Below are 24,349 nucleotides of genomic sequence, written 5' to 3' on the forward strand. Positions count from 1 at the left end.
CACAGGGACAAAGCCATAAGCCCTATCAACAGATTAGAAACCACAACTCAGGCGTCTCACCAATAAGTAACAAAGTCAGCGGGAGCTGAGCAACACCTTGCTCTGCTCTCTCGGAATAATCCTAAATTATTCATTTGAATCTCAACGAGGCTGCTGTCAGCAGGAGAAACGCATATTACTTATGTAAATCCTCAGTGGCAAAAGGTACGAGCTGTTACATAACACTTGCAGCCTGAACCGTCACCTTCCTGCGTGAGGGAACATCCTAACACCCCCACCAACACAAACATCACATGGCCTCATTCACTCCATCATCACTTCTTTCTACCTGTTTATTCATGTTACTAACATTGTCTCACAAACATCAGTGAGCGAGAGGAACAGTCTGTCAGAGTTGGAACAAAGTGTTTGTTATGGAGGTCACAAGGAAGTCTCAAGTCACTAAAGTGCACTAAAGCCCCAAATCAAGTCCCAAGTCAGGACAGACAAGTTCCAAGTGAAGTCCTAAACTTTGAGTTTCAAGTCCTAAGCTAGAATTCCAACCTTGTCCGTGCACGTGTGGACTAGCCACTATTGCAAGTGTCTTCAGGTCTCTGTCAGCAGCTGGAGTAAGTATCCAGAAGCTGATGGATGTCAGTGTTGAACTGATATTCACCAAATAACGTTCTCTTAACCTATGATGAGACTTATGACATCAGTAGCTGAAATGTGTGCTAAAGAAGCGAATCTCCTTATTCTTATTCTTAATCAGCCCCTCTTTCACAGACACATTACTGCTGGCTTTCCACATACCACTGCTGGTCTTTGTGTCAGCTCATACCACTGTAAAACTAAAGACCAAAAGGTGGTGCCAGACTTCACTCCTCATTCCTTTCTATAAGGAACAGGGAGAGTTGATTTGTGAATTGCCCCCAGTTTTTCGCTTTGCACAGAGTTCATTCTGGTGAACTGGGAGGCATTCCAGTGCCCAGCCAGTTTGAGAGAGGGGCTGGGGTTGACCTCTCTCAGAAAAATGTATTGTTTATAAAAGTATATGGTGAAATAACACAAGCATAGAGCATTGAAGAATATGGGATGCTGCTTGGCTGCAATGAGTGCAAGGACAATGATGGAGGTAATAACAATAGAGTGTTTGATGAAAAGATGAATACCCCCAGGGCTTGGGGGTTAAAATGCGCTTATAAACTACAACACCCCATTTAACTCCTGCCCCTTTGTTGGATTTCACTAATTTGTTTCCTGGCACCTGTACACTGTTGCTAATAAGGACTTAACATGTACTTATTATGTCATCCACCGAATCTGTTCCTATTAGCAAAACCCCGTCTGTTTCTTTATCCACACTTTATTAGCATTAAGATGATGTGCTCATTAAACTACATTTCTGGTGACCAGCATTTTATGCATACTGTACCTTCACATTGTCTGGATGGAGACCCCCAGGGTGTTTGTCCATGTACTGACACAGGTCGGTGTGCTGTGAAATTAAAGTAAAAGAGCACAAAGTTAGAGTTGTAACATGAGGAGATTTTTATTGCCAACAAGTGCTATCTGTAATTGTGGTACACATTATAATAAAGAACTTGAACAATGAGAAATTCTTAAAGCTTGGGAGGCAGCATAGTCCATAACTGAACACATCTCTAGGTGATGTTTCCAAATGTAAACTACAATTACCACAACACGGTTAAATGCCTCCATGAACCAGTAAAGTTGTAGCTGCAGTTTACATCTATGTCTGTCCAGAGTCATATGTAGCCACAACAGCACAGTTTCAAGATTATTGTCACCAGTTCAGTCTCTGACCAAATTCCTCCCCCTCTGTTCCAGAGATACGACATCGAATAATGGTCAGAAAAGTGTTTTGCAGAACATTATGATGTCACAGTGAAATTGTCCTTTAACCTTTTAGACATAACATGTCATCACGTCGGTATTTTATCCAATTAAACATTTGTGAGAAAGTTTATCATAATTAGTGTATGAATTCTTGAGTCACAACCAAAAGTGTGTTTTGTGAGGTCACAGTGACCTTTGATCTTTGATCACCAGAATCTTATCAGCCTACACGTTCTCACTCCAACCTCGTCACATATCGACATGTCGACACGTCACAGACTTTCCACGTCCAGATATGGCATACAAGGTACATAGGTGCATTGGCTGTTGACGTCCTGGGACGCAATGGAAACTTAAGCCTGTTGCATGTATTCTCATCCTTCAAAATACATTTCCATTTTCACAGAAAATGTACCATTTACATAAGGTTTCTTTCAAAATAAATGCACTACGTCAGTACAATACCGGGAATTTACTTTTATTTTTCCTTCAACAACAAACGCACATGGTTGGGTTTAAGACAAAAGAACAGGGTTTGGCTTTATCATTGCGAACATTGCTCTCCTGAGTGAAAGTCAGTGTTGGACCTTAACTTTCATTCTTGTTCCACTGTGTGTCCCCCTTGTTGGGTTAAACTTTAACAGCAACAGGCCCTGTATCATGCCAACATTAAAGCACAGCTTTTTCATCGTGTGTGATGCTGCAAGTCACTGCCCAAGCGCCGTATTTCGATGACTTCAGAGTGAGACTGGGTTGAATCAGCTCGTCCTCGAGTCCTGGTGGACAGAGGTTGAAATTCCCTATGACCACCAAAATCTTATCAGTTCATTGTTGAGTCCAGTTGGACATTTGTGCCAAATTTGAAGAAATTCCCTCAAGGCATTCTTGAGATGCCACATTCACAGGAGTGGAATGGAGAAAGCAAAGTACGGAAGTACAGATGAACGGATGTATGGATGGACAGACGTATCTCCCAAAAAAATAATACATCCAACTATGGCTATGACCGGTGCAGAGGCATACAAATCAACTGCTCTTATTGGACACGGGTGTCTACATACATTTGGCTATATAGTACATTTTCTTTCTGACATCAAGAAATGTAAGAAATGTGGTTGGTTTTATAGAGGTATTTACCACCTGAGGTGATTTGTTAAAAAACTGAGCTGATGTTTTCTCTATCAGCAACTCCTCCATCTACTGACTCATATGACATCCATGCGGGGGTTACGCTGGCCTGCCCCTCACCTCTGTGTTTTGTTAGCAAATTGAGGATGGAGGAGGCGACAGCTCTCCAATCACGCTGATATTTACAATCTCAACAATCTCCCACTGCTGCCCGCACCAGCCGAGCCTTCTCTGCTGAATAATTCAGACACATGCTCCAGCACGGACGTTCCTGTCCGTCTTACTCTTTCTCCTTCATCTCTCGGTAATACATTTCATTGTTTTCCCTGTCCCCTCTCCCTATGTATGTCACCCTCATCCTGTCAATCATCATTAGCGCTCAGAGGAGAACAGTGAACTGATTTTTGTGGTTGGAAAGTCCTCTGTATGGAAAACAGTGCTGCGGCTCTGAACCCGAGATGATGGATCAGCGTGAAACCAGCAGTCCCACATTTGCACAGCTTGGAATTTAACATTTCAGTCAAATAAAGAACCATTAGCCACCAGGCTAAATTCATAAATTAAGTCAAAGATATGAATAATCAGAGAGGCTCTTATGAGAAGAGTTAACTGACCTCCCACCTCTGCTCTCATTCTTTATTCAAACATGACCTGCTGAGCTCCACTCAACCAGATCTCCTTCAGAAGCTGGACCTTTGACATGTCTTATATCTACCAAAAGAGGGCATCACACAGTTTTCAGTCTCATTAAATGGAGAAGTGGTGGAGAGCTGACTAAGCTTGTTCTGGTTGAGAGATTTGGCCTCGCTCAGCATTTCATGATCAAAGATTGACCTGAATATCAATGTGACCATCAGTGGTTGTCAGTGGGCACACATGCAGAGGGATAACAGAGGATCTGGACTGCTCAGAACTTTCAATATTGTTTGTATAATGTTTTTAATATTAACCGGCAAAGATGCCCTGCTGAAGTTTTTGTGCCCCTGGGCCCAGGCAATGATTCAATATTATTGTTTTGACTTTCGGTGATTTGAACGGGATCTTCATCTCAGGAGGAAAACTAGAGGTTCACATGCAGTTTTTACAACAGCAGCACTTTAAAGGGTTGAAACATCTGAAAAAGTTTCATGCTGCCTTTGCTTGCTGGGACACTGTGGACTAGTTTCTGCTGTTACTGTCACAGACTACAGATAAAAACAGATGCAGAGATTGTGATGTCACCCAAATGTTTCTGCAAGGGTGAATTAAAGCTTTGGTCTGGGCTCCCTGCTCTCAAAGAACTTGGCAGTTACAGAAGGCGGGAGGCAAGAGACTCTCCACAGATACATCAAGGGTGATGAGAATCATATGACTGGTGGAGATCACTGAAGATGCCACATTTTAAGACTGTTACTTGATTAGTTTACTTAGCAGTTAAGTAGTATTAGTACTAGTAATTTACTTAGCTAACAATACAAGCAGTGTGGTGGTCAGCAGGAGCTGTGGTGCTCGCTGCAAAACTTTGAGTCATCCTAAATGTTTGGGGCCAAGTATATCTATACTTGAGAGTTCTAAAACCTGGTAATAATTGGGGCAACATCTATTTTTAACATAAATGCATTTACATAAGGACTGGCTGTCAGTGGCATTATATTAAGTTAGATTAGCTAGATCTGTAACCATCTTTGCTTGGGAGACAAGGCGGAAACACACATATATACATACATGTATGTGCATCAGTATATTGTATCACATCTATATATATTTATCTTACTATATAATGATGAAAACTCTGTCTGTGGGTGTGTCTGTCCATGTGTCTGTTCCACATTTGTCTCCTCACTGACTTGGTCAATCCATGTGAAATTTGGTACAGTGGTAGAGTGTCATGGCAGGATACGAATGAAGCGATATTACATCAATTGGCCAAAGGGGGGCGCTATAGTAACCGACTGAAATTGCAAACTTTAAATGGGCATATCTCATGAAATTTTGCACAGAGATGCCTCTCCTCATGAGGAACAAATTTGCATCAAGAACCCATAACTTCCACCATTTTGAATTTTTTGAAAAACACTTAAAATCGATCTCTTCCTACGAAGTTTGACCGATCTGCATGAAACTCAGTGAACATAATCTAGGGACCAATATCTAAAGTTTTCTCTTGGCATAAGTTGGAAAACTTACTTAAACTGAGCTTCTATAAGGCAATGAATATTGCGGAGGGCGTGGCTCATCACATAAAGGTGTATAACATCTCAAGGGTTTCACCGATCACCATGCAACTTTGTAGGCATATGACCACACATAATCTGAGGGGACCCCTCCATTATTGACCCCATCAAACAAAATGGGGGCGCTAGAGAGCTAATTTATTATCTAGGCATAACCGCCATATTGATTTTTACTAAACTTGGTAGATATGTAGAACAGGACGCCTCAAGGTGACTGGAGAAATTTAACTCTAATTGGCAACTGGGTGGCGCTATAACAACAGAAAAATGCTTAAAAATGGCTAAAATGCGACCGATCGCTGTGGCTCCCCCTGTGGCCGAATGTTGTTGGGGTTTTTTTTGTTTTTTTTGGTATGACTAAGTCATGTACATAATCACGGAAACTGTCAGTGTGTCATTCTGTCAGTCACTCATTCTGTCTGTCCCACGGTTTTCTACTCACTGACGTGGTCAATCTATGTGAAACTGCAAATAGGCATCGAGGATTGGCATAGGTAGAAGGTGACAAAACTAACAATGGTATGTATATATATGTATATATTTATACATAACTACAGATAGATCTCAGACTTTTTTCAAGCATTCAATACATATATTTCTCTCTATATATAATTTGTTGAAATTCGTGTGAGCGAGCACTTCTTTTCCAAGATAATCCACCTGACAGGTGTGACATATCAAGAGGCTGATTAAGCAGCATCATTACTACACAGGTGTGTACACAGGTTGGGATGGTCACAATAAATGGGGAATGTGAAGTTGGTTACAGAATGGTGCCCCAGGTGTTCCAAGTTTTGAGGGAGCGAGTCTTTGGCATGCTGATCATAGGAATGTTTTGGTGCCTAAACCCAACTGTTCCATCACCTCTTGATTTAGCATATTACGTGCCACCACCACGTTATGGAATGGCGAGAGGTTCTGGTCATTTCACATATTTTTGTGAGGTTGTGTGCTTTAGGATATAATAAATTAAATGTTGGCTATTTAAGTGTTTGCAATGATTGTTGATGTACCTCAAAAAAATACCCACTGATTTACTGATGTCTCTTTCACAATGTAAGCAATGTAAGCCTATGAAAAAAAAGCACCTTTCCAGGTGCCATGGCATCATGTGATGGACCCTCCAAAGCCAGAAGGTGTTTTTGGGTGTTTGGGCCAAAACATGTAAAGGCACAATTACATGCTCAGAGTGAATTGGATTAAACTAACCTTGGGTTCAAAATTTGATAGTGCTTAAAATATCTGACACTGATCAAATTACAAAAATACCTTGAAGTTTCAAATATAGCTTGATTACTTCCAGCGCTAATGGTTGTCTGTATCCCTGCTATACTTCACTTGGTGCCATCTGTAGACAGCACTCAACATTATGTTCTAGCAGGAAACTTTTCTATAGGCCCTAAGTACATCAATTGAATATTTAAATACTTTATAGAATAATTTAGGTACTACAACAGTGACCTTCCAGCGAAATGTCTTCCTGGCTTCCTGTACTGAGCACAGACACACCAGCCTCTGGTGCCGCTGGCTGCCATCCTAAGGTGGAAAAAGTTCAGGCTGCTTTAACATTCTTTAGGTGCCTTACAAACAAAAGTATGCTCATCAAAATATCCACAGCTCATGTTTCTGTGAGCACAGTATTAAAAACTGAAACTCAATCAGCAAGCAGACACTGAGGTCAAAACAGTCAACCTAAGGACACACACAAGCACTAAAAACAGATCCTCAACCTAATTTCAGACCTCTACCATCCGCCCGTAAAGGGTTCACGTGGGTGAGTTAAGTGTATGCAGACTTACCACATATTCAAAGACCAGAGTCAGGGTTTCCTTGGTGTGGATGATGTCATGGAGGAGCACAATATTTGCATGCTTCAGGCCTTTCAGAAGAGATGCTGCAGAGACAGAACACACAGAGATAGAGAGTTAAAGTGAAGAACGTATCAGGATAGTGAAGAATTGCTATGATCTATGCCTTCATTAGCTGCATCATTAGAATGCTACACTGGCCTGCCATAAGCCTCACTACATACATACAGGGGATTAAGAAAAGATTAAAACAGAGGAAGAAAACAGAGGATGGATTACTGCTCTGAGTTCTCACACTCATTTGTCAACACATTTATGATGTAATAGACATTCTTAATAAGTAGAGCTGTGAGATGATACGTTACAGAGAGACGGTCAAATTGCTCGTTAATTTCCTGACAAAGCTTACTGAGTCTTACTGAGGAGGCTGGGTGTGATCAGCACATTCTGGGACAGACTTGTTGAGACTTTCACATGTGATTCACTTCATCTGAGCCAAACCTTGAGAACAGTCTGGGAGGACTGTGCAAATAATAGACAGAGATATATAATGAATTGTACAATGAGCCAAGGTATACGGAATTTGCGAAGGTCAGTTTTGTGTGGGAAAATTCTTCACCTCTAAAAGCCCTGACTGAGAGTTGAAAGACTTGAATATTTCATTACCAGGCCTATTCATTTGGAGGGCATGGCCTCACTCATGTAAAAATGTTATTAAAACAGCTCTGAAAGTAAAATGTAGAAATACAGTTCCATTTTAATGGCCAACTTACAGAGACAGGTTGCATCTTGACCATTAACAATTTCTTATAAGGCAACCCTGGTTCATTTTACAACACCAACCAAAGAGAAAAGTGAGGGCTGCAGTTAGTTGCTATTAAACCTAAACCTTGGCTTGGCATTGTGACCACTTGGACCTGAGATAAAGAACTTGAGAATTAATCCAAAGACTTGCTGTGATAGACGTCAGACTTGAAATGCTACTACACTATGGTCATTTACATTAGGGTGATAGGGACTTTTGTTGTATTAGAAATCATTTACCTTTTTTTAGAATGCCTTATCTTGGGGTCCCTCTACACTTTCCAAAAATGTCCTTTTGGGTATCGGATTACAATCGTATAGTGCTTGACCATATGAAAGTACAGGTGCTTTTGCACTAAAAACACCCTGAGGACAAATTATAATCCGATTGGATAAACCTGCATAGGTAGTTGGGACACATTGGCTATGTTCAGATTGCAGGCCAATCTGCAATCTCAGATTCTCAAATCAGATCTTTAAGATGGACTGTCAGCACTGTTATTTGCAAATAATGAGATCGGATTTGAAGCTACCAACCTATCTGCATGGGTTGCTGTGGTGACAATGTGGCATCAGTAACCACGTAGCTTTGCTGGTGATGCGGCTTTCCAATGCAGAAGCATGAGAATTTGTTAGCCTTTGGAGGCTGTTTACAATGTTGGATTTATCATAATGGTTTTATTTTACAGTCTGTCTCCAAAGTCACCAGAAGTGTCCAAAAAACACTGCAGTTCATGGCTGGATTATAAAGCTTCTGAAAGAGATTTCAGTCCTTTTTGCAAACTGGTTGTAAGGGAAGATGTGTTTTAATAATACATGGTCCTAGAGTTCGGTTTAAAATGACACATGTGCCAACCACTGGGGGCAGTAAACAGTCCTGAAATGAAACAGAAGGAATCAACTTATGTATCGGTTTACAACGCAGCCAAAAGGATCCATCACATACTGTTTAAAGAACACAAAAGAAGACAGTCAACAGTGTCATCCATCATGGCAGAACTGAAGTCATGAATATTCAATGCTGTATATTGTCACAAAATGCATGCATGCACAGGCTGTTCCACTTTGGGTTCAGTACACGCAAGCATTGTTTTCTGAGAATCCCTGGAGTGGGTGTGCAATTACAGTCCTGCACAGGCAAGTTGGACTTTGCCAATCACAACAAAAACTACTACATTAAGAGGTAATTACAGAATGTAAGTAAGTTGAATGGCTATTGCTGAAAAAATGCAGGGGGTGTCAAAAATTGGCTATTATAACTTGAAATGGAATAAAGAATTAGAAGATGTCCAAAAATCTGTTGTTTAGAGCTGGGGTAGGCAGAGTAGGCAGAATTTGAAAATACACCTACCCTTTTCCTTCAGCTCTTCCCTCTCTGATCTAGCACCTTTCACCAGCCCACTACGGTTTCACACAGTAACCTAATGTTTCCCATACACTGATTTATTTAATCTTATTCCATTACAAACTCTTGATCATCTTCAATCAGACCACAAATTAGACAAGAATCAGCTAGCTAGACAAGCCACAGTCCCTTGCCTGGAGGGGAGCAGGCAGCAGCCCAAGAGATGTACTTTTGGTTAGCTGTAACAGCTCAAATTTGGCCAGCACAAACCCCCCACCACCAGATGTAACAGCAGGCTGGTTACCATTGGCAGTGTCGCATCTAAACTTGGTGACGGCAGCAACAGAAAGTTTGCTAATTCAGCAGAGAGTCAGGGCTGTCCAGTCCCCAAGAGCTGGGGTTTGTGCTAGCTGAATTTAGGTTGCTGCAGCTGCTGAATGTGTTCCTGTATCTGGAGATGCTGCTCAAAGCAAGGTGGTCTACAGTGGCAAGGAGTGAGGTGGAGAACGCACTGCGATTCGAGCTAGCTAATGTTAGAATGTCAGAATCTCAACAGTGATAGCTAGTCCTGAATCTCCTTAGTGAGGCTAGCTATTGATTCCAAATTCAAAAAAGAAAATGTCTTGGAGGAAAATAGTGAATTTCATAGTGAGTGGACAGAATTGTTTGCTTTCACTACTAACGCTACAAAGTTTAAGTACCACATAATGATAAATAGCCCACTGCAGAGTAGAAAAAAATGTCTCTTTTGATAGCAAAGGTTGCTGACCCTGGATAAGCAGAAGGCTAGGGCTTCTCTCGTCTCTGAAATGCTTTGCTGATATTAATACAATTTCTTTATTGTCGGACTCTCTTTGATACATCTATCTTCCGTCTTTGGGTTGCTTTGCAGTATAGACAGTTGTTGCCAACTCTGAAATAGCAATTTTTCTCTGCAGGTTTCTCCACCACTGAATCAGGCTTTCATCAAAGAGATGTGCACATACATCTGCATTTTTGGAGCAGCCAATAGGAACGCCATCTCTCTGAAATGACCTGTGATTGGCCAACTTCTCCTACCAGATTCTCTAAAGCCTAAAAGAGCCGAGAGGAGGTGCAGAAAATATGCTCAAAGTTTTTTTGTAGGATGTTTACCCAATGACACCAAATTAAAACTGCCTACCCCAGGTTTAATGAACATTTTTATTTCACCATCATCTTACTGACTTGTTAGAAAAAACCCAACACTTTTTGCTTGTGGTGGTAATACTCACGACTGTGAAGCCACTATACTTTATCTAGACGGGAAACAAGGTGTGATTCTACTTAAGCAACCAACTGCAAAGCTTTCTCCTGTAATTACAGAGACAAATTTGCAGGCAAACAAACAGCTGACAGAAAAACTCAACCAGCCACAGTAAGGCAATACAGGGAATAGTTTCATTAGGACCGAATGTGAGAGCAGCATAATAAGTGCAGTTTTTATTATGAGGCGTAAATGGGATTTTCAGACAGTTGCCAATGTGATTAATTTAGCTAAAACAAAGTTCTTTTCCAAGGGCACAAGGGAGCTTTGATGCACAGATCCTCAGAGAGCCAGCAAGTGATGGAGCCTCATGAATACATTCATCCTGTATGAATACCTAAAGGTTGTTAAAAAATCAGATAAGGCAGTAAGCAGGAGGTTAGTGCTACAGTCAGATACCGCAAAGATCCTGTCACCAGTTTGAAGATCCAACTCCCTCCTTCGCACACATACACCCACCCCTTCTCCAGTAATGGGCATGAGTGTGTGCAGTTTTAATAAGCATGGATACATACACACACACACACACACACACTGAACTCTTACTCTGGATATATTACTTTATTCAGCAGCAGTCTGTAATGCTGCTCACATATCAGCGCTGGGAGCTTCCTGCTCAGTAATTGCTGAATTAGTTCAATTTCAAAGCGCCTTTCTGATCCACTCACAGGGAGAGTTTGGACTCTGTGTGCATGTGTGTGTGTGTGTGTGTGTGTGTGTGTGTGTGTGTGTGTGCAGCCCAGGATAGCTCACCCTTCATCAGGTCTGGATCATACACAGATCAAACAGACAGAATCATTTTTCTCATCTAAATTCAAATGCCAGTCATGCGTGTGGAGGTGAGTGTGTCTTCTTAAAGTCCAGCCAGTAAACTGAGGATCTTTAAGTGCTACACACACACAACTGACAGGACAAACCAAGCCAGGACACACTCTGATCTGCTGTTATGTAAAAGGACAACTGCTAAGTCACCCGATGTCAAACATATGAACAGAAAATTTAAGTTCCATAAGGGCTTGGTCCACTACGGGCACTATGCACTTGTTCAAACTTTATTTTGTTGTTTATATATATTAGAAATCAACAATTTTAGCTTTATTCAGTATGTTTATTCCAAGAATATCCATGTTATCAAGTCATTTGTGTCCACTGTTGAATGTCTTCATAGTTAACAACAAACATGCACTGAGTAAAGTTAAGATCTCCACAAGGCAGCCACATTTCAGCTGCGACACTGCTGCTCGAGCTGATCACAGCTCCTCAGACAATCTTTGTATTTCCAGCATATGTGCTGCACCGCATTTCAAAAGATACAATATAACTATGAGGATGAATGTATTATTAATAACTAAAACACAGCCACAAATATTTGATCCATGTCATAACCGGACTTTGAACAGTATTAACTTTGTTTGTAGGCTACAGCACAACAAACCAGTAATAACAATAAACGTAATAACTGCCTTGAGTTGACTTTGTCTCTGAAATGTGCTCTATAAATTAACTCGTATTGCTGAAAACAGACAGAAAAAGAAACCATTTAGCTGCCTGCTTACTGACTTATGGCTGTAGGAAAAAACGACCAAATCAACAAAATCTTAAAGTCTACAAAACTGAGCAGGAATAACACTCTGCTTCTGAAATACTCCTGGTCTGTTATGACGCAGGGCAGCAAACAACAAAGTCAGGTCGCAGCCAGAATGCCATGCAACTGAACTCACTTTAGTTGTCCCTTTGAGCTCCCTTACAGTGAAGATAACGTAATTGGTGATTTTTCTCTCATATTGAGCATAACTTTATTGTATCATGATGGATTTGGTATGAAATTTATCTGCAGATGCTTTGGTTCAAAAGTGAGATCCAAATTTTTTTATGAATGTCAGTTTTTAAGCAACGATGAAGGACAGAATGTGTCCTGCAACAGATGGTAAGGCTTGCTGTGTTTAACTGAGCTGATTTCCGGACAATTTGCGGCCCCTACAGGCCAGTTAAGAGGAGTGAGGATAATATAAAACAGCCAATAATTATCCAATAATCAACAATTGTGAATCACTGCAACCACAAGAGGTTCTTGAGCATACAGTTATACATGTTCACATAAAATGTTAGGCTGACTGATCCAGTAGTTTGCTAGATTAGCTACGGGCAGACAAATACACACACACACACATGAACACAACCAAACACATGATAAGTAAAAAGAAATCAGCCATTTCAGTGAAACAGTTTCAACATGTTCCCAAAATCAGAGCCATTTTTATGGACTGTGTCTTCTTTGAGATATTGACTTCCTCCTTTCTTCAGAGTTCTTGAAATGTGCTGTTTCACTTGTCACAGGAAAAAATAGGGCTAAGTCATGCTGTGTTTTGATATTCATTACTTATTTTGATTTAAAATCATCCATTAAACACCAAACACTAAAAATGCAATATAAAACCCATTTAAAATCAAATATTGAGTTAATTACTAACTTTGTTATGCATAGTTAAGATGGATTTTTTTTTTTACATTTTGAATGGTGACATGAACTTCAGAAAGAAATTAGAAGTTAGAAGAAATATTCAACAGTCATTTTTGGTTTCCTCATTATAGTGTACCCCATGCTAAGACTGTCAGTCTTAATACAGCAGGCTTCCATGTACAACGTGTACAACACTGGAGATCACTATGCATCTTCACTGGAGCAGTTGGGGATTTGGGGCCCTACTTCAGGAAAACTTAGCTTTGTTAACAACGCTTAAAAAATATATCAACTTTCTTTGAACCTTATTTGTGGGAGAAGTGGGTGAGTGTGGCATTGTAACACCTTTCCAAGTAACTAATTCGTCATGAAAATTTCACTCCAGTGTGTTTATTTGTAGTCCAGTAACATCCGAGCAAAGTAAATTCCCTCCCGAACCTCTTACCTTCTCTTATGGCTGTGAAGGGCGTCCCTTCCTCCTCCTGCAGACGAATCACCTTCAGAGCCACCAGTTTCCCATTCACCCTGGCAACAACACAGAGGACAAACAAAGTATGGTAATCCTGTGCTTTTTCTTTTTTGTGACAAGAATAAAAGAATCTATTAAAATCAGCGAAGCCGGAGAACAGCGGAGATTGTTAAGTCAATGAAATGTAATTCAGCAGCAGTGGAGTGAGACTGGGGTGTAAGGCCACAGGATTACAAGTGAATGAAGCTAACCAATCAAAGCTGTTGTAGTGAAGAGCAACACAAAATAACATCATTACTGTGAAGATTAGAGTCGGTGGAGTTTCATACATTTACAGTGTGTGAACTTTTCATTTTCTAGAATTTAATTAGCAAAACCTGAAAGGAAAGCAGCAAAGCATAAAAAATGGAGCATGACTGTTGAATATAAACATCCATCCTATGGTGATTTAAATAATAAAAAAAATCACTGCATGATGGGATTTGCAGTTTTACAGAGAGGAGAAAAATTATTTACATAAAACTACACTGTGTAACTGTTATTGCTGTTCCATTTAATGAATCCATTCAGTTACAGTGCTGCTCCTGTATAATTAAATGTAATATTCACTGCCTGCATGAGCAGCTCTTATGATAAAGCAGAGTGACTGGAATAGGCGTCATTCGACATACACGCACTACTTACTTGCTCTTTCCTTTGTAAACTGTAGCATATGAACCCTCGCCCAGTTTCTCCAGCTTCTCATAGGAATCTGCCTTCCCAAACTTGGGGCTTGTAGGCTAAGGAAAAAAAACAAAACAAGAAATGTAAAGAAGGTGATACAAAAGCATGAATTCAGTAACCCAGAAAAGAAAACTCTCAGAGGATTTCACACAAGACATTACAAGTCTATGAGAGATATTAAAATGTGGAAGCTCCCCACCGCATCATCTGGGAGGTGTAATGTCAGTGAGGAGGAGGAGGAGGAGGAGAGAGAATTTCACAAAGTCTTGATGTGAGAACTCTGAAGACTGCTTTTCATTTAATCATCAGCTCGTAACTTTTAGACACTTTTCATTGTTGACAGTTCACAGGCAGAGAGGTAACAACAGTTCAGAGGAAGTGAGGCCCGGAGCTGAACATGTTCATACTCGTCTGATATGAAAAGGGGAAACTAGCTCAGCTCGAAAACTTCAACTTAATGGATGCTGTGGAGGGAGGTGGCTGCAATAATGTTGTATGTATTCTCGATGATGATGATTTAAGGCTGCCTTCACAGTTGTTTGGATCACTTAAAATGAACCCTAGAGTGTTTGCGGGGTTAGTACGGTTTGTTTGGGCTGGTGTAAAAGCCGACCAAACAACCGCACTGAGACCACTTAAAAAGGAGCAACTTTGGTGCTGTTTGTGCTCTGAAAGCACACAGACCTAACACGAATTGTATGGAAAATAGATGTGTGTTTTTAGCATGAATTCAAAAGCTAAACTACTGTTAAATCCATCAGCTCATTGTAAACAGTTTGGAAAGTGATCTTGAGCGACCTGTAGACTATGTATCTTTGTAAATCATATGGTAACCATGGTAATGCATATGTCCGTCAGCACATGTGAACTGGGGTTTTCCCTGATCAATCAGACAGTAAAAACTGCTGTGCGCTGGGTACTGTGCAGTTCATTAAGTCCTTTAATAAGTGTGTGATGCACTGATCCCACAGTAATCCTCCTGGTTATACTGGTGCACAAGACGCCTCTTTTTTCCATCTGTCTCTGCCTGTTAGTCATTTTTCATAACATGCAGCTGATTCGTGGTCTAATGATACTAATAATGCTCATGATCACTTATTCCTTCATGAGCTTTTTGTGACATAAGAGAACATAGCAGTGGCAATTTTATTTATATAGCACATAATAATAATAATATAATTACACGTAAATTCAAGGTGCTTTACATTAGAAGACAACATAAGAGAACACAAGTTGCAAGAACATAAGAATACAGCATGCGCACGACTCATCACTTCAACATAATAAAATAGAGAACCATTACGCTACCGGAAAGTAAATAAGTAGATAAAAAAAAAAAAAAAACGCACATAAGACACATTAAAGCAACGCATTCTAACTCGTGCGTTTGTTGTTGATGTTCTGGGACACCGTGTCAACTTCAGCCTGTTACATGCCTTGTGTCTTTTCAAAATACTTCCTTTTTCACAGGAAATGTACAGTTGATTAACAGTCTCTTTTAAATTAAATGAACTCCATCGGTACAACACCACCAATTGACGTTTTTCCCTTCAACAACAAACACACGTGGTTACATTTAGCCAACACACACAAATGGTTAGGTCTAGAGAAAAAGAACAGGGCTTGGATTTATATTCATACAGGACGTGAACACTGGCCTGTCGTGGTTGTTGGACCCATCCATCATCCCTCCCACCCACCCTACTCAGAGATTTTTTTGCCCCCTTAACGTTTGTTGTTGTCCGGCTGGTTTCCCTGTGACACTGTCAGGCACTGGTACAGACTGACAGCACCCAGCCACGTAACATATCAATGTGAAAAGACAGTTTTTTGGCAGTATCTAATGCTGAGGTCACTGCCCAAGCGCCAGTATTCAATGACTTCGGAATGAGACTGGGTTGATTAAAGTGCTGCATGACTTGTCATTTACCAGAATTAGATTTTCCCTCATGTTCTCATGTAGTGCTGTTGTTGATGCAAGATAACTGCCAAAACTGTCCAATCATTGCGCTAGCTATCTGTAAACATGAATGGTACCAGAACTAAAAGCAACCCAACCATCAGAATAAATGCTGGCATTGTACATTTCTGCAAACCATATGTAAGATTTGTGCGTTATATGTGGCGGATATGTTCAACTTTACGTTTCCACATAGCGGTATAAGTGTGGTTATGTTCAGGCACAAACAACACTTGGTTATCGTTTGGCAAATATCATGTTTTGGCCTAAAATACCTGGTACTGATTGCACGATCGCAGCTAGAAACGGTGCCAATGTCTCGCTAAAAACAAGTTTTGTTCTCTGTTGCACTCGAAGTGGTCTACAGCTTGACTCTCTCACCCAGGTATCACGCCATCCACCAACCCCTCCAGCTCCTGATGAAAAAGTCAGCTCATATTCATGTAATCTGAACTACATGTTACCAAATGAAACATATTCGTAGTTTGCAGAAATGTACAATGCCAAAATTTTCTTCTGGCGACTGGGTTACAACAATCCAACACTTATTTTCTTTGATCTGGGCAAAATGAATCTAACTTCAGGAAGCACCCCAAATTAAACAGCAGCAGTTACTAGGTAAACGCCATTACGCCATTCCGTTGCTCAGTATATTCTAAGTTTCTGCTTATTGGAACACTGGACACACATAGTTTGACAAAACTAACATCCAGCTCTGAGAGAGCGAAGAAAATAACACAGCCCGTCACCTACTTTCAGTACAGGAAGGATGGCATTAACTTGTGTTGCCTGGACCTCAAGGTCAGTGGATTCATATATGACTATAACGGCACATTATGTCACAGAGAACTGGCGACTGCAGTCTCACGTTCTCCAAACTAGAGCAGTACACAAAAGTCACACCAGAGCAAACACTGCAGACCTCCTGCAAAATGCAGTACAAGATTGGCGGACTGTGGTTGTAACAGACAACACTTCTAACATGGGTGTTGCCATTCAGTTAGCAGGATACCTGCATGTGAAGTGTTTTGCTCATGCGCTGAATCTGGCCTCGCAGGGGGCGTTAAATCTTTCAACAGTTCAGTTTGTCAGGTGTATGCAGCATTTCTGACAGGTTTTATTACGGTGTTGGTCAGTCTGTCTGCTTTGCATCACATTTTGCTGCTTCAAACTTTATTTTACGAGGCAAAACTGATGTTGACAAAGTTTTCCTTTCGAGAAATAATCTGCAGCTGGAAAAAAGGTAATAAATCGCAATATATCACAATATATTTTATTGCAATACTCAGCATATTGTAATTTTAGCGTATTGTGACCTAAGTATTGTGATAATATCATATCATGGGTTCTCTGGTGATTCCCACCCCTAAAAGTCAGGGAACTCACACAGTGAACTCCTTCATACAACATCATCTACGTAACATTAGCTACCATAAGCTACTGAACTGGTCATACTAGAACAAGTACAGCTTGCAGCAAAACTACACAATGTGTAGTTTCTAACATGATTAGAAGCAGAGGACAAAAGAAAAAAGTCTCAGACACCCATTATAAATGTGCCTCAGTTACCACCAATGCTCTAAAGATGCTAATAATTTCACTGCAGCTGCGTGTGGCTATTAGCGCTGATATTTGTAATTTGGACTTTTTGGGGGTTTTTTTGCAATGAGGCTCATTTGCATAAAAACATGACAATTTAGTGCTAAATGTATGCATATTACCTCATTTAAATAGGTGCAAATAGCAGAGGAGCAGCGGGACGCTAGTTACTTGGTAGTGCAGTTAGGGGTGCATTTCACCCTCTGCGGGTGCTTTGAGAATTCCATTTTCACATTTTCTTTTGTCTTGTTTGAGCAGGTTTGGCCGCTGAAAAACCTGCACGGTCCTTTTTTGAATTTGTCCCTCAGTGTTCTGCCTAAACACATGCTATGCTCCCACAAACTGTCAGTTAAGCCAGGAATGTCAGTGAAAACCATGCTTATTAACCTTAAATTGGTCACAGTCAATGGGAGAAGGAGAATTCCTGCTAGGACGCTTCTAATTTGGCCAAATGACTTGAGTGCAGCATTAACATAAAGTGCCTTTGCTGATTAAAACCTATTATCTGCAGGTACAGGCCATGTCTGATCAAATATCCTATTTTACAATCCAGAGGTTGTGTGTGAAATACTTGAGTTGAGCGGGTCGGGCTACTTAAACAAAACAGACCATGAAAAGGATAATTCGCACATTTTCATAATCACAGCTGAAACAATTCATTAGTGTCTCGCAGTGATGCTGGCAGGCAATCAGTCAAGCCTCATATCACACTTATTAAATCTTATTTGTGTGCACATTCATCAGGCTTTTCACATTTGGAGCCAAATTAAAAAAGGAACCACATATGTATAAAACCTGAAAATCTCATTTGCATGATTAAGAAAATGATGTTGTTTGTACACAGCCTTCAATTAAGTGTGTGAGAGAATACAGGCTGTAAAATTAGTTTCAGATGCAGAAAAGAAAAAGAGCTTGGCTGCCAAAACAATACACCTGAGAGACACAGAGGTAACTGGTGCTTTGACAGCAGGTGAAAAGCCGTGGCCATGTCAAAGCCAAGCAAAGTGCATGATACTGTTGATTTTTGGGGTCTGATGTTGAAACATATTTTGGAATCAATCTTCCTTTTACTGATAGTAAGTAAATCTTCATGAAGTGTGCAAAAGAAAATGCTGTTACATGGGTTTCCGTCCACTGCAGTTATGTGAATATTGGAAGTTGGTTCATCGAGATAAACAGCTGGTGGCAATAATCCTCCACTCGGCCGCCATTAAACTGTTGTAGAAGAAGAAGGCGCAACATGATGATGTAATTTAAAGAACTCCGGTCAAACCTAATCAGTGGAAAACAATGTGGAATGTATGTCACGGTGAAATGTGGCAGGACAACAACTTAAGTTAAGGGTGTGAAAAGTATGAGTAGAGCGGGTGTGAGGGTGGGCAATGGGTCCAACAACCACCAACTTTCACGCTGGAGGCTGGTGTTTGCTTCGTATGTACGTGTAAAACCAAACCCTGTTCATTTTTCCAAAATCCAACCACATAGGTTTGTCGCCTAAACCCAACCATGCACATGTGTTCGCTAAATGTAACCATGTGCATTTGTTGTTGAAGGCCAAAATGTCGATTTCCGGTGACATAGAGCCTTTATTTTGAAAAAGACTGTATGCGAACTGTACATTTCCTGTATAAAGAGAAGTGTATTTTGAAAACAGACAATGTATGTAACAGGCTGAAATTGACACAGTGTCCCAGAACGTCAACAACCAACGCACCCAGGGTACCTTGGATGTCATATCTTGACGTGGAAAGTCTATCACCAAACATGGATATATGATGAGGTCAGAGTGAGAATGTGCTGGTGAATCCTGTGGGCCTCTAGCACCACATTGTACTTTACTGAGAGAAGCTCTCCTGCACCTTTGGCTAGGTGTACAAACACCTGCCTGAATGTTCTATTGAGCTACGTCAGCCTTTCAGTATCAAGCTAGTCTAATTATAAAGCTCCACAAAAATAAAGACTGGTTAAAAAATTACCACTTCTACCCCCATCCTCTCTCCAATCTTCAAGCTGTGTTTCCATGGTAACACTGCTACAACTGTTGACTGCCTTCTCACCCACTGTTTATCAAGTCAAACAGAGGTGACTGCCCACCGAACACTATATCATCAGCACCACTGCTGATGGCGGCTTTTCCTGTCATCTTTCTCCTGCTTCGTTATTTTCTCTTTTCTTTTTAGGCAAGTTACATATTGTCACTATTTCTTGCTGAACAGCTACACACTGTGACTCTGTGCAGCTTCCAGGAGTCGTGTCGTCAAAGTGAGGTTGACAGGTTTGGTATTATGGTGCCTGTACAGAGACCTATACTTATAACAGGGTTAGGGTTAGGGTTTATATTACTGCTTTGGACAGGGCCAGGCTCGCTGTTTCCCTCTGTTTCCAGTCTCTATGCTAAGCTAGGAGTTATAATTATTAGGGATACACCGAAATGAAAATTTGTGGCCAAAGCCGAAGCATATTAAACGCTTGGCTGAATACCGAGTACCGAATACCGAATATCGTTGTTTAGTTTTTCATTAGTTTTTGCAGATGAACCCCCTCCAGATTAGTGTTGTCACGGTACCAAAATTGGATCCCACTGTGCGATACCAGTGAAAATATCACGGTTCTGAGTAGTGTCACGAGGCAGATGTGCCTTTTGTCATTTATGAAAAGATAAATCACTTTTCTATAATACATCAATGATATTTCAATGGAATAAATTACTTATTGACTTATTCATACTTCAAAAACAGCATCAAATAGTGATGAACATAGGGGGGATCAAAATAAAATAAATAAATAAAATAAGAATCAACAAGCCACCCTCCTCCCCTTCATAAGTAATGAACAGTCCCTAAAGTGTGGTGAGGTCTGTGGGCCGTGAACGGCTTGTTTCTCCTCTGACACGCCACATACCTGTGTTTGGCTGGCTCGGCTGTTCAGGTACTTCTGGGCAGTCATGACACCAAGAAGAGGATATTATTGGAGCCGACTTATCCGTCACCGGTAAGCCGATGGCTGCCGTATTTGACAGGAATACATTAACGTTACTGTCTGTGTCTGTGACCCCCGTTCAACCTGCAATTGGTGGGATTCGCCTTTTGTTTCTGCTGGTGGTTGAAATCTGTAGGTTGCTCGCACAGCATGCTGAATGATTTAAGCCTATTTTGCTCGCTCAAAACTATTTCTAGTCGCAAATGCGAGTGCAGTGAGGGACGGATCGCCACACTGCCGACATTTTATACCGCACATCACGGCACACTGTTTGATTGCGTTATCAAAACACGCCGCTATTATTTGGCCTTGCTTTTAACTTATTCCACCGAATACTGAATGTGTGTTTTTTTGCAATATTTGGCCGAATATATTCAGTTACGGAATATTCGGTGCTTCCCTAATAATTATGCAACCTGACTGAGAGCAAGTAAAAGAAGGACCAAAGACAGGAAACAGCTAGCATGTCTACTTTCTGTTACACAGTATTGTTTAGTAGGCCTACACAGCAGTGTGTACAGTTTGCTAAATATAAAATAATACTTACGGCCCTGACACACCAAGCTGACGGTCAGCCGTCGACCAAAGTCGGGCCGTCGGTTGAGCGTCCGTCGCCCTAGTTTTTGCGGTGTGTCCCGCACCATTAGCACTTTGGCGTCGGCAGCTTTTCAGCCGTTTGAGCATGTTGAATTGGCGGCAGAGCTTGTCAGTGAGAAAGATCTCTCAGACTGGCTGTTCAGGTTTTATTTCCTCGCCCCTGTAGCAAGTGAATCTGCCTGTAGTAAAACCAGGGCTAACAGGTGCTTCCTCCTCAGGCTCCACTTTGCTCGGCTCTCCGCCTGGATTCAAACGGAGAGCTGGAGCTAGCTGGGAGCGTTAGCCGCAGCATGACCAGAGGGAAGCACAACCAGTTAGCCTCCGCTAGTCTCTGAGGTAGCCCCGGCTCTCCGTTTGGATCCAACCAAAGCACCGAGCAAGGGCGTAGGTTTGATTTTCACATTGGTAGGGACATAAAAGTGCTCCATGGTGGCGACCTGTACGTTGATGATTTTTTAATGCAATTTCACGTCATGTGAAACTGATCACTGCTTTATAATGCATATTTAGATATCTACACTAAATACAAGAATGTCTTGGATAATGTATTCTCTAATGTTATCAGTTACATGAATATACATTGATAACTTCATCACATCTGTCTGTATGTGCTTCCCAGGGTAAACTATAATAATAACAATAATAGTATACTCCGAAGGGGCTTAACTTCAATACCAGCCTGCGGCCTGCAGTTGGGTTGGTAATAGTGATCCGAATTGATATTGGGTAAAAACATATATTATGCATGAATCAATATTTTTACTTACCCCTAGTCACAATGCTGAATCTCACTATCAACCTATGTCCTTCACGATTCAGTCTCACCTGTGAGGCTCCTGTCTCTCCTCTATCTCCTCCTGTCTCTCTTCCTGCCTCTCCTCCTCCATCTCCTCCATCTCCTCCAGTCTCTCTACTACTTGTCATCTGACAAAAAATATATTGATGCAAGACATGTGAACAGTGGGACAATTTGAGATGCAACAGTCATAGATTTTGATTGTTGTAGCCTGAGGAAAACACACTGTACTGTATGTTTTACAATTGTGTAATTCATTAAACAACATCTGAATGTATATAGGCTAAAGAACAGCCATAATGTCAACACAAGTTAGTCAGCTTCATCATGTTAAACATAAATAAAATAAATCAACAAAAACGTAAATGCTCTATAACCATTATAATACAACTATGTGCAAAATGTTGCACTTACACCCAATATCTATTACATAAATATGACTCAGTTTTGGTGTTTTTACTGGGAGCAGTGGATCTGTATTCTCCTAAGTCTCTCCTTCACACACCCTGGATGCTGAAGACTGTCACTGAAGGAGCTATTATTTATAGTGTTTACACTTTATTTATTCAGACTGTTTATATCATGTCATCTTACTACAAACATTAATTTGAACTGTGTCATCACTACATGACATCTATGATTGCTGATGGAGCATGTGAAGTGGAATTTCATGTTCTCTGGCATATAATATTGATCTAATAGTTGCCAAACTTAGCTCAGCTAGTATTAGCTCGTTAGCATCTCATTATCTAGCAAAGAGTTGCCAAGGAACGCCATTCAGTTAGCCTAACATCAACAGGTGTTTGTTTAGCTTATTTACTGAACCAACCGACTCACCGTTCACACTTGGCGCTCCGGTGTGGAGCGCTAACGGTGACGCGCGTGTATGTGTCGTTCCCTCACGAACTGTCGTGAGCTGTACGGTGACGCGCACCCACAGGGTCAGTGGAGAGAGCGGCGCTGGGGAGGACCAATCACATGTTACCAAAATAACGGTAGAGCCAATCGATGAGCAATACGAGGTTAGAGGCGGGACGTATAGTAGACACCAACGATTGTTAACCCTTTGTGTACCATATTGAGCGGACGTCGACAGCCATTGTTTATATTGGTAGGGACAATACGGAAGGGGCTGAATATTGGTAGGGACGTGTCCCTACCGTCCCTACCCAATCCTACGCCTATGGCAACGAGCCCTGGTTTGTTATTCAGGTTAAAGTGGGAAGAAGCAGCTGAGTGAAGTGGAGCCTGCGGAGGAAACATCGGGACCCTCTGGATGTAATAGTCCGTGGAGGCGCTGCGGTGCTCGGCTGCACAGATAGGAAACCCCTCGGCTGACAGGATGTACCACTCTGTCACTCCGCTCTCTCTCACACAGGCGCAGAGCTACTTGGCCGTCGGATGTAGTCTGTGTAGTGTGTTCAAATGCAACTGACACAGGGCGACGTGAGTTGGCTTTCGTCGCCGCTAGTTCTTTGATGTCGGTTTGGTGTGTCCCCACCTTTAGGGATGCACGATAATATTGGTACGTCATCAGTATCAGCTGATGAAATATTGGAATTGGACAACATGCTGATAATATTGGCATGTATCTGCCAATATCGGCTTTAGAATTAACTATTACAATTGGCAAATAAAGTTTTTCCTTTTATTCCTCAGGTGAAGGGCTCATTGCATGGGTCAAACAGTCTCAGTAAAAAATCAAAAAATGCAAGGCTCCTTCAAAAACACACCAAGGCACACTGTAAAGTCTGTAAAGTTAAAATGCCTTTATTTTACATGGCAAAATGAATCAAAAAGAGTTAAAAAATTACCAACGCGTATCGACCAACACAGGTCTTCATCAGGGTCAGACAGGAGTAACTTGCACACCTATGCTGTGTTACACTGATGAGTTGAGTAGGCGGGAAGTTCCCTGTTAAGGCACACACCCACTGGCACACACACCAGGTGTATCCAAGTAAAAAAATGAGGGTGGGGAACAAAAAAAAAAAAAAACACAAAGAAGATAAAAAGAGAAACGCAAAAAATATATATATATATATATATATATATATATATATATATATATATATAGTAAAAAAATGAGGGTGGGGAACAAAAAAAAAAAAACAAAGAAGATAAAACGAGAAGCGCAAAAAATATATATATATATATATATATAAATTATATATATATATATATATATATATATATATATATATATATATAAAAATAAAAATTTAAATATATATAAATTTAAATTAAAAAAAAAAAGGAGAAGGAAAACAAAACTAGGGAGGAAGAGGAATGAAAAGAAGTAGAAAAGTGAGAAAAGGGAATAAATGTGGCTATCAATTCAGG

At 40.8% G+C, this 24,349-nt stretch overlaps 1 protein-coding gene across 3 annotated transcripts in view; it reads right to left on the reverse strand.

The window, feature by feature from the left end:
• cdk14 (cyclin-dependent kinase 14) overlaps positions 1–24,349 on the reverse strand; it is a 278,138-nt gene that overhangs the window by 158,596 nt on the left and 95,193 nt on the right. For all 3 annotated transcript variants that reach the window (XM_049584038.1, XM_049584040.1, XM_049584039.1), the window contains 4 exons: positions 14,037–14,131; positions 13,329–13,408; positions 6,980–7,074; positions 1,415–1,477 (listed from right to left, as the gene is read on the reverse strand). In XM_049584038.1, coding sequence (XP_049439995.1) covers positions 1,415–1,477; positions 6,980–7,074; positions 13,329–13,408; positions 14,037–14,131 — 333 coding nt within the window. The remainder of the gene's footprint in view (positions 1–1,414; positions 1,478–6,979; positions 7,075–13,328; positions 13,409–14,036; positions 14,132–24,349) is intronic.

The sequence above is a fragment of the Epinephelus fuscoguttatus genome, linkage group LG8, assembly GCF_011397635.1.
Source record: "Epinephelus fuscoguttatus linkage group LG8, E.fuscoguttatus.final_Chr_v1".
Lineage (NCBI taxonomy): Eukaryota > Metazoa > Chordata > Actinopteri > Perciformes > Serranidae > Epinephelus > Epinephelus fuscoguttatus.